We start from the raw sequence: 16,247 nt of genomic DNA, 5'->3' as shown, positions 1-16,247 counted from the left end.
TAGTGGATTTATATAAATTGTATATTGTAATATAATATATTATAAATTATTTTATAAGAATAAATAAAATTTAGATTTAATTATCCTCTAAAAAGGAAAAAAAAACATTAATATTATTTTTGTGTTTCGTATTATGGTTTTATTGACGTACTCGTAGGTACTAAAGATAAATGTGGCGTAGGCTAACAATGGTCAAAAAAAACAAAATTCCTGGCACGCTTAGATTTAATAGGGTGATTTAGTAAGGATGATTACAGAAATTAAATGAATAGATAAATTATTTGAAAATGTTTCCTGAAAACTATGCTAGAAACAATTTCTAAAGGAATTTTTTAATGTGGTAATTATATTATTAGCACTTTTAATTGTAGTTTTTCAATTTTAAGTCTAATGGCCTTTTTTATGGATAAATACCTTATAACCATATAAATATATTAATCTATGTGCATCCTCTATACTCTGCCACTGATTTTCTAGTTCCAATATTTTTAAAGGAAAAGAATACCTGCAGTGCATATGATAGAAGTTGAATTGTATGCTATCGTTTTCTAAAAATATATTTTTCTTTATTGTTAAACATCTCTATTAAAATGTATAGATGGATTGGGTGTATGCTATCTTTCACTAACAATATTGCTCTTTTCTCAGGTTCATTTCTTTATAGGTTTCTTTTTAAAACGTCAATTTTTTTTAAAAATAGTCTTAGATAATATTAAGGTTGGGACATTCAGAAGTTATGTATACACTTCTGAATAAGTTATATAATTAGTTATCGTTTATTTAAACTTTCTTTTATTTAAAACTCTAACGTAATCTGTAGTTAATTCTTATAGATGGTGAATATTCGTTATATTTAACTGAAAAAAAAATTATATTGTTAAAGTTAATAAAGAATTTATGTGAACTTATTAATGACTTAAATTAATATTTCTTGTAATACACCCATAAAGAAACAGCTTTGTATACGTTATACTACAATTCATTATTTATGTTAATAACTTGATTAACATGCATACAATACGCAGGTACTAATAATTTAATAGTTTTGTTTATATCACCATTATTTTATAATTACAGAATAATACAATTATAAATTATAATAAATAGTATAATAATAAAATATTCTAATTTACATTTTTATCTTTGAAAATATGGCTATTTGCATATAGTCCTTCTAAAGCAGCAAATTATGTTTATTTCATTGAATTACATTTAGGAGTAATTATTTTAACAAGATTTAGATATTATTTTATAAACACGTTAAAATAATTAAGATTTTTTTTTAGATACCTACTATATTATATTATTATTAGCTAATGTCCAATTTATAATACTGGTCATGTATTTGTGATTGTGATCATTATACAGTACACTGTAAATATTATAGGTAATAATCAGACCTACATCAAACTATGGTAAAGAATAAATATACGTAGCTGAGACACATTTATGGAAAATGTAAATACAAGATTCGTTATCATGTATATTACTGATAAAGGTATCGCCGTTTAAATGTTAATGTTAAGTCTAGTGCTCGAATTGGAAATATAAAAGAAAGGGGACTCTCAGACGTAAAAAAATCAGCGTTCCACTCAATGATTGAAACCAACCTAACTCCCTCCTGGGCTCAAATAGTATTATCGACAATAATCAAAAAAACATTACTACTATACAAAATATACACTGCAACAATAAATAATTATTATTAATTAAAAACAAATCTTTTATTTTATTTTGAAATACAAACTATAATTATTTCAATTTTTAATATATTCCATAGCTCTACATATGAATGCTTCTCTTCGTTATTTTGTCACTTAGGGCAGTTAACTTCATCAGCATATCGTTTTCCCTTCTGTATCTATGATACAACATAAGGCTCAAGTATATATGTTAGGTATAAAAGTGTATATATAAGAATATAAATATTATTAGCAGCTGTAACCCTTTATTATAATAATTATCTTATATCTTTTGATTTTTATCATTAATACAATTTACAATTTATTACATATTTTGTTCAAATTGATAATACATAATAGATATATAAATATATAAAATATAAATATTATATAGTATATAAACATTTTACAAGTTTTTCAATAATGATTTATATGGGGGATGTGCCGTACCCCCCGTGCAAATTAAAAACACAAGAAGCGGTATGCTAAAATAAATACAATTTTGAAGGGGAGCTCTGTCCACCTGCGCCTCCCCTCCAATTCGAGCACTTAACATTGTTAACGTTTGTTTCCATTTAAGGTATCGCTATAATCTATATTAAATTTTAAGATTTATATCATATAATGTAGGCAGTTAGAAAATGAAAATTATATGACATTATATTTATATTTTATAAAAAATAAGCATTACGATAACTGTTTTTTTTTTTTTTTTTAGTGTTCAACTAATGGTTGGTTCACAACATATATAACTTAGACTTAATTCTCCCCGATTTTTTGCTAACTGTTCTAATCCAATGTACGAATTAACCCCTTTTTAATTGAGATAAATGAATGTCTCTGTCGTCCAACAGTCTTCTGTCTTTATATTATCATGTGGTATATTTTAGCCAATGGTGTAAAATATAGCTAATATTTCACATCGCCTTTTATGTATTGCATTAATTATATTTCTTACTTCTTCAATTTCGGTTGGCATGTTGACGTTTTTTCTATCTGTCCATTTGATTCTCTTCATTTGTCCCTATTACCAAATCTCAAGAGCCTGAGATTCATAAAAATGTTTTCTCTATTTCATTGATAACTCATGATTCACACCCATATAGATTTACACAATTTTACTCACAATTCTTGAAAATATAATACAAGACACCATCATATAAATTGTTATTATACGTGTATTTATTTATTACGGTCACATGCAATCCGAAGTGGACGGAAATTGAACGCGAGTTGGAACCGGGTCAAAAACCGCAAGATCGCCATGACATAATCGCCAGAGTATTTCAGCAAAAACTCAAGGTTATGATGGATGTGCTTACTAAGTATCGAGTTTTTGGTGACACACGTTGTTATATGTACTCGGTGGAATGGCAGAAGCGTGGACTACCGCATGCTCATATCCTAATTTGGTTGCTGAACAAATTACATTCAAATGAAGTGGATGACATCATATCAGCTGAAATTCCTGATCCAGTCACTGATCCCCGTCTACACGACATTGTGACGACACAGATGGTGCATGGACCGTGCGGTGCATTAAATCCATTATCGCCTTGCATGGCTGATGGAAAGTGCACAAAACGATATCCGCGACCGTTAGTTGCTGAAACAGTCACAGGGAACGATGGATATCCAGTTTATCGTCGGCGTTCAAAAGAAGATAACGGTCGAACTATCAAAGTTAAAGTTCAAAATCAAGAGATTGAGATCGGAAATGAATTCATTGTACCATATTGCCCGCTGCTATCACGAATTTTCGAAACACATGCAAACGTTGAGAGTTGTCATTCGGCCAAATCAATCAAATATTTGTGCAAGTACGTCACAAAAGGCAGCGACATGGCTGTGTTTGGTATTGCGTCGGAAAATGTGAATGACGAAATCAGCAACTTCCAAATGGGCAGATACGTCAGTACTAATGAAGCACTGTGGCGATTATTGTCATTTCAAATTCATGAAAGATATCCCACAGTTGTACATTTAGCAGTGCATTTGGAAAATGGCCAAAGAGTTTACTTCACTGAGGCTAATGCGGCACAACGAGCTGAGAGACCACCATCGACAACATTGACTAGCTTCTTTGCAATGTGTGAAGCAGATCCATTCGCAGCGACGCTGATGTACGTTGAAATGCCCAAGTATTACACTTGGAATCAATCAACAAAGAAATTCCAACGTCGCAAACAAGGAACCCCAGTTCCAGACTGGCCACAGGTGTTTTCAACTGATGCACTAGGTCGTATGTACACTGTTCATCCTAGAAACGATGAATGTTTTTATTTGCGACTGCTGTTAGTAAATGTACGTGGACCGAAATCATTTGCGCATTTGAAAACTGTGAATGGCCACCAATGCCAAACATATCGAGAAGCATGTCAACTATTGGGTTTGCTGGAGAACGATTCTCATTGGGATTTAACACTTGCAGATTCAGTTGTTTCATCAAATGCGTACCAAATACGAACGCTGTTCGCAATTATCATCACCACATGTTTTCCTTCACAACCAATTCAGTTATGGAACAAATACAAAGATGCCATATGTGAAGATATCTTGCATCGCTTGCGTATTCAAACGAATAATCCTGACATCCAAATAACCGATGAAATCTACAATGAAGGATTGATTCTGATTGAGGATCAATGCTTGACTATTGCAAACAAGCTACTGATTAAAGTAGGAATGATTGCGCCAAATCGATCGATGCACGATGCATTCAACCAAGAATTAAATCGAGAGCTGCAATACAATGTTGATACATTGCAGGAATTCGTTAGAAATAATGTTCCGTTGCTGAATGAACAGCAAAAACAAGTATACAAAACATTAATGCAAGCGGTGGACAATAATACTGGTGGTCTATTCTTCCTGGATGCACCTGGAGGAACAGGGAAAACATTTGTCATTTCATTGATTTTGGCCACTATTCGATCAAGATGTGACATAGCTTTGGCGTTAGCATCATCTGGAATTGCGGCGACTCTTCTAGATGGCGGTCGTACTGCACATTCTGCGCTTAAGTTGCCACTCAATTTAAACACAATTGATACTCCAACGTGCAATATTTCCCGATCCAGTGCAATTGGAAAATTGTTAATGCAATGCAAGCTCATTGTTTGGGATGAGTGCACAATGGCACATAAGAAATCACTTGAAGCACTTAACTTCACACTGAAGGATCTTCGGAGAAATAACAACATCTTTGGCGGCTTGATGATATTGTTGGCAGGCGATTTCAGGCAGACGTTGCCAGTAGTTCCCCGTGGAACGCCTGCAGATGAATTGAATGCTTGCCTAAAGGCATCACCTTTATGGAATAACGTAAAAACATTATCGCTAACCACTAATATGAGAGTTCAACTTCAAAATGATCAAAGTGCTGCACAATTTTCCAAACAATTGTTAGATCTTGGAAATGGAAAAGTCCCAGTTGATGCGACATCTGGATTAATTACTCTTACCAACGACTTTTGCCGATTTGTAGACACTCAATTAGTTCTTATTGAAAATGTTTTCCCAAACATTAGTGAGAATTATAAGAATTATGCTTGGTTAAGTCAACGAGCAATTCTTGCAGCAAAGAATAATGATGTCCACGCACTGAATTTCACCATTCAATCAAAAATTGCTGGCGATTTGGTGACATACAAATCCGTTGATTCAATAACAAATCCCGATGATGTAGTAAATTATCCAACGGAGTTTTTGAACTCTCTGGAGATACCAGGATTTCCACCACATAACTTGCAACTGAAAGTTGGTACAGTTATTTTGATACTGCGTAATTTGAATCCACCGCGACTTTGCAACGGTACTCGACTTTCGGTAAAGAGACTTATGCCGAATTTAATTGAGGCAACCATTATTAACGGAAAGTACGCAGGTGAAAATGTATGTATTCCTCGAATACCAATGATTCCGACTGATCTTCCGTTTGACTTCAAACGATTGCAATTCCCAGTTCGCCTTGCGTTCGCAATGACAATTAATAAGTCGCAAGGCCAATCGCTTAGTGTTTGCGGGATAAATTTGGAAAATCATTGTTTTTCACATGGACAGTTATACGTTGCGTGTTCACGAGTTGGGAAACCATCCGCTTTGTTTGTGTTAACGTCAGACCAAAAAACAAAAAATGTGGTTTACCAAAGAGCACTACAATGAAACAATTAAATAACACTTCATTTTAGTAGGTAATTGAAATGAATTTATTACTGTTGTGAAATGAAATAAATATTTTCCTTTTCAAATATATAACAAAAAAAATTTTTTTTCTTTATCTTTTAATCACCAAACGAAATGTTACATAAAACGAATCTGGTGGCGAAACGGAGTTCGCCGGGTCTGCTAGTACGTGTATAAAAACATTAAGAATTCATACGTACAATTTTTTTTTATAAGCATTTGAAGTTAGAATTTTGACGAAATATTGCAAGCAATTTTGTTGTTTAGAAATTCATAAAAAAATTTCATAAATAAGTTCAAATTTGGATGAAATTATTTATTTAAAAATAAATAACGATTTTAATTATTTTGTTATAATTTAAAAACAGTATTTGTGAGAATTTAAAACTTTTACGTACCTATGTTATAGTGTTGATATATTACATTGAATTCATATTTAACTCGCCTATAATATTGATCCACTCGAAACCTAATGTACAGCAGAATGGTACTTACTTGCCTCCTATTTTTAAATATTATCTTTAGTAAAAAATGTATGCAGATCAGCAAATAATTTTCATTAAATAACTTTTGACCATTTCGATAATCTTAACCAGGATTACCCTATTGCTTTATTACTTTGACTAACGATGCATATTGTGCAATACCATAAGCATCAAGTAGAGTTACTCTAATTTATATTTTAAGTGGTTTTCTTTAAGAAACATAAATACATAATTACAATATATCCCAATATTTGTAGGCTTGTGCTAATTCATTAAAAGAGTATAAGAATCGTTCGTGACGTACAAATTATAGTAAGCTACGTATGATTATCAAGGAGCCTTTACACTACGCCGTTCCGTGTCTTTTGGTGTCTATTTAATAGATTAGTAATACGCTTCGTTTAAGTTGAATACACCACAATTCAAACGACAACAATAAAATGTAAAACTGCAAGGTACACTGTTACGCAAGTAGCGAGATTTTGGCGACAGCGCAACATCGTTTATGGTTTAGGCCATCCTGAATTTCTTTGTACAGTAATGATACGAGTATATATTCCATCAAAGATTGCTTAAGGCGACACAGACACTTTCTTTGAAATTTTCGCACTATATAGAAACTCAGTGAGCTATTCTTCGCCGGCGGCAGTAAAGCGCATTGACGTTCGTTCATGACGCTCATGCGATGAGGTAGATAATATATTATCCTGTGCCATACCTCAATATCTACAGCATAGGTGTTGATAACCCAACGGGAATATTAAATCATTGATAGTTAATTGGATTTATACTGAAAATATAATATTGTAATTTGTGCCGGTTGATCGACAAAAAAAATATATTGACATATTATTGTTATGTCGCATTACTTCAGAAACTAGTTGGTCAAGAGGTAAGCGGCATAAGCCCACGCCTAGGGCGGCATTTAAAATTTTTATATTATAGATTTGTTGTAGTATTTAAATGTAATGGGCGGCAAGACTCAAGTTTGCCTAGGTGTGTTTAAACACTTGAGCCGGGCCTTTTTGAAATGAAGAAATAACTGTTTATTATTCTTCGTTGAAAAAGGATATCATAAAAATTTGTTTGAAATCTATATCTAATTTTCAGATACGTAATTATTAAATATTTAAATGTTTTCATGTTAAACATTATGTTTTTCAAAGAATATATATATAATGATAAAATCGAAGGCTTCGGCTTATAAATTTCAGACCCATCACTCATTAGAGACTGCTTATTACACCTACAGCAGTTACGGGACTGATTATTACAATGTACTTAATATTTAATGTTAGTTGCTCATTATCATTAGGCATGACTGTTCTAATTGTTAAACTGTAAATGTTTTATTTATTGTTTTTAAATAATACTATGGTAGTGTTATGTTATAAATAATTAATAAACGTACTTTGAGGAATTTACGTTAAAATGTCTGTGTTAAAAAATTAGTGAAGATCATCTTTTAAATTGTACACGATTGGTCGGTGTGTATATAATAAATATATTATATGCTGCAATCTTAAAACGAAATAGTCGTGTATTATATTATATATATATTATTGAGTGGTGTATTTAGTTTTTGTTGTCTATAGAGGGGAGGAAAGAAGGGTGCATATCTTATTTATCCACATTTTAGAGACTTCAGTTTTGCCTCCATTCCCCACGACCAAATTTACCTATCTTACAAGTTACAATTTTGATACATTTTTAAACATCAAATACATCACAAAAATTATATGAATATTTAACCCATTATCTTAGATTAAATATTTTTTAATACATAGTGTATACTACGTACTTATTACCGTTGTAAAATATATAAATGTATTTGGTATAATTTAAATTTATTATCAAAGCTATTACAAACACATATTATGTGGTATTTAAATAGTATTTGTTAGTTTATAAAAATTACTAAATTATTCATACAAATAACCATACTTATTCACATCTATAACACAAAATCTATCTTTCTATATTTTTAACTTTTTATTTTTCATTGATGACTCCATTTGATATAATTTTGATCTTCTAGTAGCATGACAATATATAAGACGAACCCATTTACTTTATTCTTAACCATGTAATATTTTTCAGCTATTTATAGACTTAGAAAATTGGCAATTGCCCTTTTAACTACTTCGTACCCTTAATTGCACATGATGTATGTAATACATTATGTATAAGTATAGAATATTAGAATATCATATATTTGTCATGTAATAATCAAAATTGTGTATTTGAAAATTAAGAGCATACTATATTAACTCTTTTTGTATGATATAATATTTCTTATTCATTTTCAAAACAACAGAAGGCTAACAATACTACATGCTCGTTTATTTTTACATTATAGAAATATCCATCTATGAACAAATATTTTTTAGGAATGCAAAAAATGATAAAAAAATGTTCAAGGAGAAATATCCCCCCCCCCATAACCGTCTTACCTGTAAATACTTTACTATACGTACTAGTGCACTATCCAACACATTGAAACAGTTTCTCCTTTTTTTTGATCATATTTATTTATTTGTTATATTCGGTTCGAACCAATAGGGCATATATATATATGTTCATACAACCATATAGCGTACAGCGTATATGATATGCTAGCAAAGGTACATACAAACCTACACAAATAAATAAATAAATACATAAATGTATATATACTGGTAGACTGAAACGCCACAACACAACCCAGGGGCGCTATTTCCACAAAAACCCATGTCCCCAGTGAGTAGTCTTTATGCCAAGCCAAAACCGTCGAACCAATATTATATATATTATTATACGCATGCATTCGTGTGAGCGAGTGTTTGTGGGAATGAGAAAGATAGAGAGAGAAAGAGACAGAAATATCCAGAGGTAATTTTAGAGAAATGTTAGATTTTATATATATATATATATATATACACACCGTAGTTATATAGATTAGACCTTTGAAACCAAAATCGGCACACGGGTCTTGTTCTTGACGCACCATGCTTAAACCGACACACCACAAGAACAGATTAAATGTATACATACATAAAGTCGAATATATCGTAATAATATTATTATTCCACCTTCTCTGATGAGAGTATCGTGCCTTTGAACGACCCAGCGAGCAATTCTCAAGAACTCGAATCGTTATCGCATACGTGTATATACTTATAATAATTTATATTTTGTTATTGAATATAACGGCCTATTATAATATTATATTATTTACACAATAAACATACACATCTTCACAATCATGAGTACATATAATATGAACGATACATTTATAATGTCGATATGAACAATGAACAACGATGTGGAATATCAGAAATTATTAATATAATATCTCTTTAGATAATCAAAATACAAGTATGTTCTTGTATTTTTTTGTGATGACGTCAATTGAATATTATTGACGCATGATAGTAATAATATACAGGGTGTTTCAGGGTTTTCCGCACAAACGTTGGTTTTACGTCAGTGAGTGAAACTGAAAACCTATCTTTTTTTAAAATTTTTAAGGGTGCTTGTAATAACTATCTAATTAAATTTTAAGCATATTGCAATACGTATTATAAAAACCTATATTATGAAAATATTGTATTTTCAACTATCATCAGAAAATCTCAAATAGTGAAACTTTTTAAAATAGAGATTTTGAAGGACTAAAAGTTTTAGGAGAATATATTTTTCATTAAAATAACAATGTGAGGATTTTTCAATACAGTAATAATACTACCATATACCCTATAAGTATCTTAAGAAAATTCATATTTGCAAAACGTAAAATAGATTTCGATTCTATTCATTATTAAGATGAGTTAATTTTAAAAGTTCGTATGTAAAACCACTAAAACTCGGGAACATACTGTATGTGTACTATACATTGTATAGGTACATATTATATTATGGTTTTAGTGTACGTGTGTTATTAAATATTTTAGTTTTGTATTAATAATATAATATATAAGATTTACAAAGGAGTTTTATACATTTATTATTTATATAATATTATAAATACTTCATTTCATAATAATTATAATGTTTCGATTAAACATTTTTTTTTAATGTAAAAAATATATAATACCTACTAAAATATAATTAACTCCTGTGTTTTAAATTAAATTACTAAAGCAAAGCAAATTTATAGGAAATATTACAAATCGTAATACGAAAAATAAGTACTTGTATATTAAATAAAATATTGGAAAAAGTTTTATAATGAAACTAGTTTTTATTTATATAATTCATATTATACTAATATTTTAATTATGGTTTAAAGAATTGTTAAGATTGATTAAGAATTGTTTTAATATAGGTAAGTATTGTTCAATAATTGCTGTTGATATAATATTAGGTAACTACTAACTACCTACATAGTTTATTAATTAATATTGTACTTGAAGTCATTTTAGAATGTTATTAAATAATTAAGCTCATTCACTGTCAGCTGCTCAATTATAATTTATAAAAGATTATTTTTAAAGACAAATTTGAACCGTAATAATTAGTATAATAAGTCCTTGTCTAATATACTTCGGTTTGAAGTGCATGGTTAAAAAATTAAGCCATTGATCTAAATATAAACTTAATTATATTTCATACAACAATTTTAATTACAAAAAAAAAGTTAAAATGATTAAATAATAATAATAACGATAATAGTACCTATAAATAATTTATTAAAGTTTATAGTTTGTTAATTACTTGATTCGTTGTATTTATTACGGGCCTTATTTTTTAATAGAAAATTCAGTATCTACTGTACAAAATATGGACATTTCTATTTATTTTATACAAATATAAAAAAAAATTATCTGTGGTCCAACATTTTAAATTTTTAGTAAATATGTTAAAAATTCTCGAAATTATATACATACATATATAACTTAAACACAAAATATTATGTCAATGATAATCAAATGTGTGTATTTACAACTGCAGTTTCCAGTTTTAATTGGTATATGTAACAAAAGTTCTATTATATATACAAAAATCATTAACTGGTTTGTAGTAGCGATGTGAAATTTTTTTCAGTAGACAAGAAAATTTCAGAAACACTATACCGACATATTTTATTTATTTGGTAGTTAGTACTGTGGACTTTTTAAAGTAAATTTCTTATTATTTCCGAAAGTATTAAATTTAATTAAAAATTAATTTTAACGTATAATTTGGTTACATTAAATTAGTTATAGCTTATGCTCTTACATAGATTCTATTTTTAGACATTCAAATTCTAGTTATATTTGTGGATCTACCATTTTAATTATTTATCAAAATATTCTTTAGTTGTAATTCAAAAGTTTAAAAATAATTTTAATAATAAACTATATTAATCGAGGTATGAGGTATTTCTGGACCAAATTAAACTTGTTTAAATCATATTTACTACGGATATTTGCATATAAAACAAATAAAACAGAACTATCTCTTGAACAATTAGCACTGGAAATGATAATTATCCTCCAAAAAAAGAGAAAATTAAAATATATACTTTGGCTCCACAAATTATTGAATCCTCAAAATTATTGATCCTAATACCTTTATGCCTATTGAGTTAACACTATTGTGTATCACATGCATTTTAAACTCTAACCTACCGTCAAAATTACAGTCTTTTCGCTTCAATTAATAGAATGCTAACTACAGTCAACTCGCTGAAACATTTTGACTTCTTTAATGATGACTCAATCAGGTTAAAACCTCTAATCTTATTTAAATTGACATAAGATACATTTATTAGTTTAAAACTTTTGTTCATTTATCATTATGATTTATATTCATTCTGTATCAATATTAGTTAATAAGTATTATGTTGTATTTATTGTTGTGTTCTATATTGAGCCCAATTGGACATATAATATATTATCAAATATCAATAAATAAATAAAAATTGAATTATCGAAATCTACTTTGGATTAGTATTATATAATATATAGTGTACTAGTTTTAACTGTATTTTAAACTATTTGTTGTTCACTAAACTAATATTGTGATGTATTTAGAACATTTAGATAGAATGAAAAAATTAGTATATTGGTGTATACATGTATTCACATTATAGTATGTATAATTAATAATAATAATAACATTAATAATATGTACAATTTTTATAGTTACTTATATCCCTTCCAAACATCAGTGGGTAGAGGAGTGAACGTATGTCGTATACATATCTTAGGATAATTTTACTTTGGGTAAAATACATAATCTTGGAATATCTTACCCCCCGTAAATATTATTTAGTGATAATATTTGACATCATCGATAATGGTGTTAAAATGTCGAGTATATGAGGTAGATTGGACATTTTAGAAGTAATTTTGTACTATTATTAGGTTGTTCCTCTGATTGATTGTTCTTGGATGACTTATCACCTAAGAGTTAAAGTAATACCACATCACATAATTTAACTCATAACCCATAATTGAGTTATAAAACAATAATATTTAGAATAAATCTTAAAACTGCAGATGATATACCTAGATAGCATATTTAACATGACAAATTACTTATCAATATCGAATCTGTTTAGTATAGGTATTGCAAAATGTCTTGAGTAGGTATTTGTACAATTAGAATACAATTATGTTTAAAATTAATGTAAACGTTAAATTGTAATTGTGTAATATAAGTATTTAATTTATTCGTTTATAAGATTTTGTTTGGCGTAGAAATACTTGATCAATTTATTTAAAGTGTGCGAGTATCCTTGTATTATAAAATTTCAAGTACATTAAATTATACTAAAATGTATTTGATCGTAAATTGTATATTTTAATTGATTGTCATCTAATTTTATCAAATTTTATATAAATCTAATTGTACAAATTAAAAATTCTGATAATAACTGTAATTTATGGTAAAATATTATACCAACTGATTCCACCATGAAAACGATGTGTGTGACATGGATTCCTCTAAAGAGCTCTTGAATTTGATTTCAGTATGTCACGCATAATATATGTGACATATGGAGGTAAAAGTGTTATAAAATGTATTTTTATTTAATTTTACATGAATTTGACTCAGAAATGAAGTACAGAAAACAGATTTTCAAAAACGTAAAAAAGAAACAGAGAATATGGGTAAAAGTGTACCAAGAGTAAAAAGCAGAAAACTAATTTCCATTACTATATTTATGAATTAAAAATTGTGTTATTTTTTTGTTGTTCATGATGAAAAATATGAGAAAAAAATTATACAAAGGTTATCTTATTTAACATTGCTTTTAATTATTGTTAGTTAACATAAATTAAAAAGTTCAGAATTGAAAACAATTTATATAAAATTAAAAATTATTATAAATACATAGTTATAATATAATAGTTATAAATAGACATACTTTATTAGTAGTACCGGAAAAATGGGCCAATCTCTTTTTATATTACAGCGTGATTTTATAGTTGACTAGCTGTATAGCCTAATAACAACAAAATTATCAAATTGGTACCTAATATGACGCTATATTGGTGTATAATTTAATTTAGTGTACCTCAATTTACGGGTAAATCGGTATTGCCGTACTTAGTTTTTTGAACTAATTTGGCCGATATAAGAAATCTGTCAGTGGCACCTGTTAAGTTTTAAAATGTGGTTCAACTACTTTCTAAACTTTCCTAATATCTTTAAAAACAATAAAATTTCCGTTAAATTGGTCAAGTTTTTGTGGAGACTATAAGCTATACATAAACATACATTATACAATGTATATATAAAGTTGGTTCTCAATAATAATTAATTTAAATATTTTTTTACCTTTATTATATATCTACCCATTAGTTGCGTTAGAAACTATTTTGGCTTTTGTAACAATATTGTACCAATGTTCATAATTTTTTTTTTTTTTAGTACATATTATATACGTATGAATGCACAATTTAGAAGCTGCCTATACAATTCATAATAATTTATCGTTAAAGATACGGTTTATAATGTTCATATCTTTCAAAACAATTAAAAGAAAAAGCACGAATAACTCCTATTATATGGGTTCTACGGATAAAAATAGCAATCGGTGCGACCGCGCGTATAATGTATTCCTTAAAAAATGATGTTTGTATATTATCTGGCGTTTTTGAAACGGAGCTTGTATCTTTCTACCAGAGATTTTTTCTCAATTCTAAATTTCTTAATTTCCATAATTATTCTGGAACAAGTGAGTCTTGATAACATTTAATGTTAACTTAACCCATATAAGTTAATTACATCAATATAGACATTTTTATTTGTATTAATTAAAATGACTTAAAGATAGTATTTTTGGTACATTGCAGAATATGCACGTTGTGTACTGCAACTAACTTGAGTATGGTTATCATCATCATTTATGATCAGTAGCATAACGTTTCATGATTTGTTCACAATGTATAGCGATTTTAAATTTTCATTCAAGTATGGTGCTACACCGTATTTTAAATGTTAAATAATTAAAAAAAAAACATTTATAATAATGTGAGTAATGTTGAATCATTACTGTATGGCCGTGTAGCTCACGAGAGGGTTAGTAGGTGACCATTAGTCATGATGACCCCTTCCTCGTAATATATAACTTATAATTTATTACACGATATAGTAATTATTTTTTTAAAATTTAAAAAAAAAAACTCTTTTTACCCATTTGTTGTTTTATTTTTGACACCTATAATTACTGCATTTACTAAAATTGAAACGAAAAGGATCAAAGATGATTAACGAATGGCTGTGTTAAAGTTGACCAAATTATTCCAATACATTTGAGTCTATTGATTTTTTGCTCCAGATAAAATTTTCACCTATAAGGACTGCAGGATGGATAAAATAGAAATATCGAAAAATATTAACGAGTTAATAATATAAAGTTTATAAGACGGTAAAAGGGATTTTAATTTAAAATCATACCTTATTAATCGATATTTGCATTGTATAATATAATTTATTGTACTTTCCAGACGTTCGAAATTTGGGCAGAGGTAATCTTTCGTGATTTTTAAAACAAGTTAATTCTCCTGATATTAAACTCTCCCGGGTCAACATTATGTTTAGCCAGAGAAAATATGGAGATTAAAGAAATACACCTTTTCAATGTCTTCTACTATGTATTTATATGTAATTATTTACGTGTGCAATTTACACAATATTCAGAAAATATTTGAAGGACTTTATAAAATTTAAAATCGTATACTATCTCACAACAAATTATTATCAAGACGATCTCGTCAAAAATGTATCAGGATTTTCATTCCAATTTTTATAACTATAATCTAAAATAAAATATAAAATAAATATAGACATTTTATATTAATTATTAGTATAATATAGTTATACTAAAAACTATAAAAATTGTAGGAATTCTTTTTATTTCGCTGTTTCTCATATCCTTTTTAAAAATATATTAACGAACACATAATGTTCGTATCAAAGATAAGACGCGTACATACAAATTATCTAAATTACAAGATTTTCAGTTTATGCAAATCAAATGTTTCAATATTTTATTATTATATAACATAAATAATTGTTTTCATCATTTGATCATTACAAACAATACCAAAAGAAAATACTATAAAAAAAAAATCATAAGGAATAACGTAAGTACAAGCTTTCGTGTTCGATTATTCGATTCTAAAATCATTAAAATCGAGTCATTTATATAAAGGAAAAGCTTTGTTTCAATACTACCTGTACTAAATCAAGAATAAGTAACATCCGAAGATAATCGGATAATATATGTTGAATTTCTGTATAAATGCTTATTTTTTGTTAAACATAAACTAGATATATTAATATAAGGTTTACAACAATTTTATACGACACGAGATCCTTGTTGAAGTAGATATACTGGAAAAAGTTTCTTGGATCATCTCTCTTCATAAATGTTTTGTTCTTATATCTTCTATTTCAAAGATCATTTATAAATTAACTA

General features: G+C 28.4%; 2 protein-coding genes across 2 annotated transcripts; both read left to right on the top strand.

Annotated features, from left to right (window-relative positions):
- The first annotated feature begins 2,114 nt into the window (after window positions 1–2,114).
- LOC132932183 (uncharacterized) lies at window positions 2,115–4,360 on the top strand. The gene is made up of 3 exons (XM_060998433.1): window positions 2,115–2,162; window positions 2,895–4,251; window positions 4,323–4,360. Exons 1-3 carry the CDS (start codon window positions 2,115–2,117, stop codon window positions 4,358–4,360), a joined length of 1,443 nt encoding a protein of 480 aa, XP_060854416.1.
- Window positions 4,361–4,368: 8 nt separating this feature from the next.
- Window positions 4,369–6,024, top strand: LOC132917974 (ATP-dependent DNA helicase pif1-like). Its single transcript, XM_060978998.1, has one exon. It carries the CDS (start codon window positions 4,389–4,391, stop codon window positions 5,844–5,846), a length of 1,458 nt encoding a protein of 485 aa, XP_060834981.1. The 5' UTR covers window positions 4,369–4,388; the 3' UTR covers window positions 5,847–6,024.
- Window positions 6,025–16,247: the final 10,223 nt, after the last annotated feature.

This window comes from Rhopalosiphum padi, chromosome 1 (genome assembly GCF_020882245.1).
Source record: "Rhopalosiphum padi isolate XX-2018 chromosome 1, ASM2088224v1, whole genome shotgun sequence".
Classification (NCBI taxonomy): domain Eukaryota; kingdom Metazoa; phylum Arthropoda; class Insecta; order Hemiptera; family Aphididae; genus Rhopalosiphum; species Rhopalosiphum padi.
Note: the sequence above shows the minus strand (reverse complement) of the source record. Positions and strands in the feature narration are given on the sequence as shown.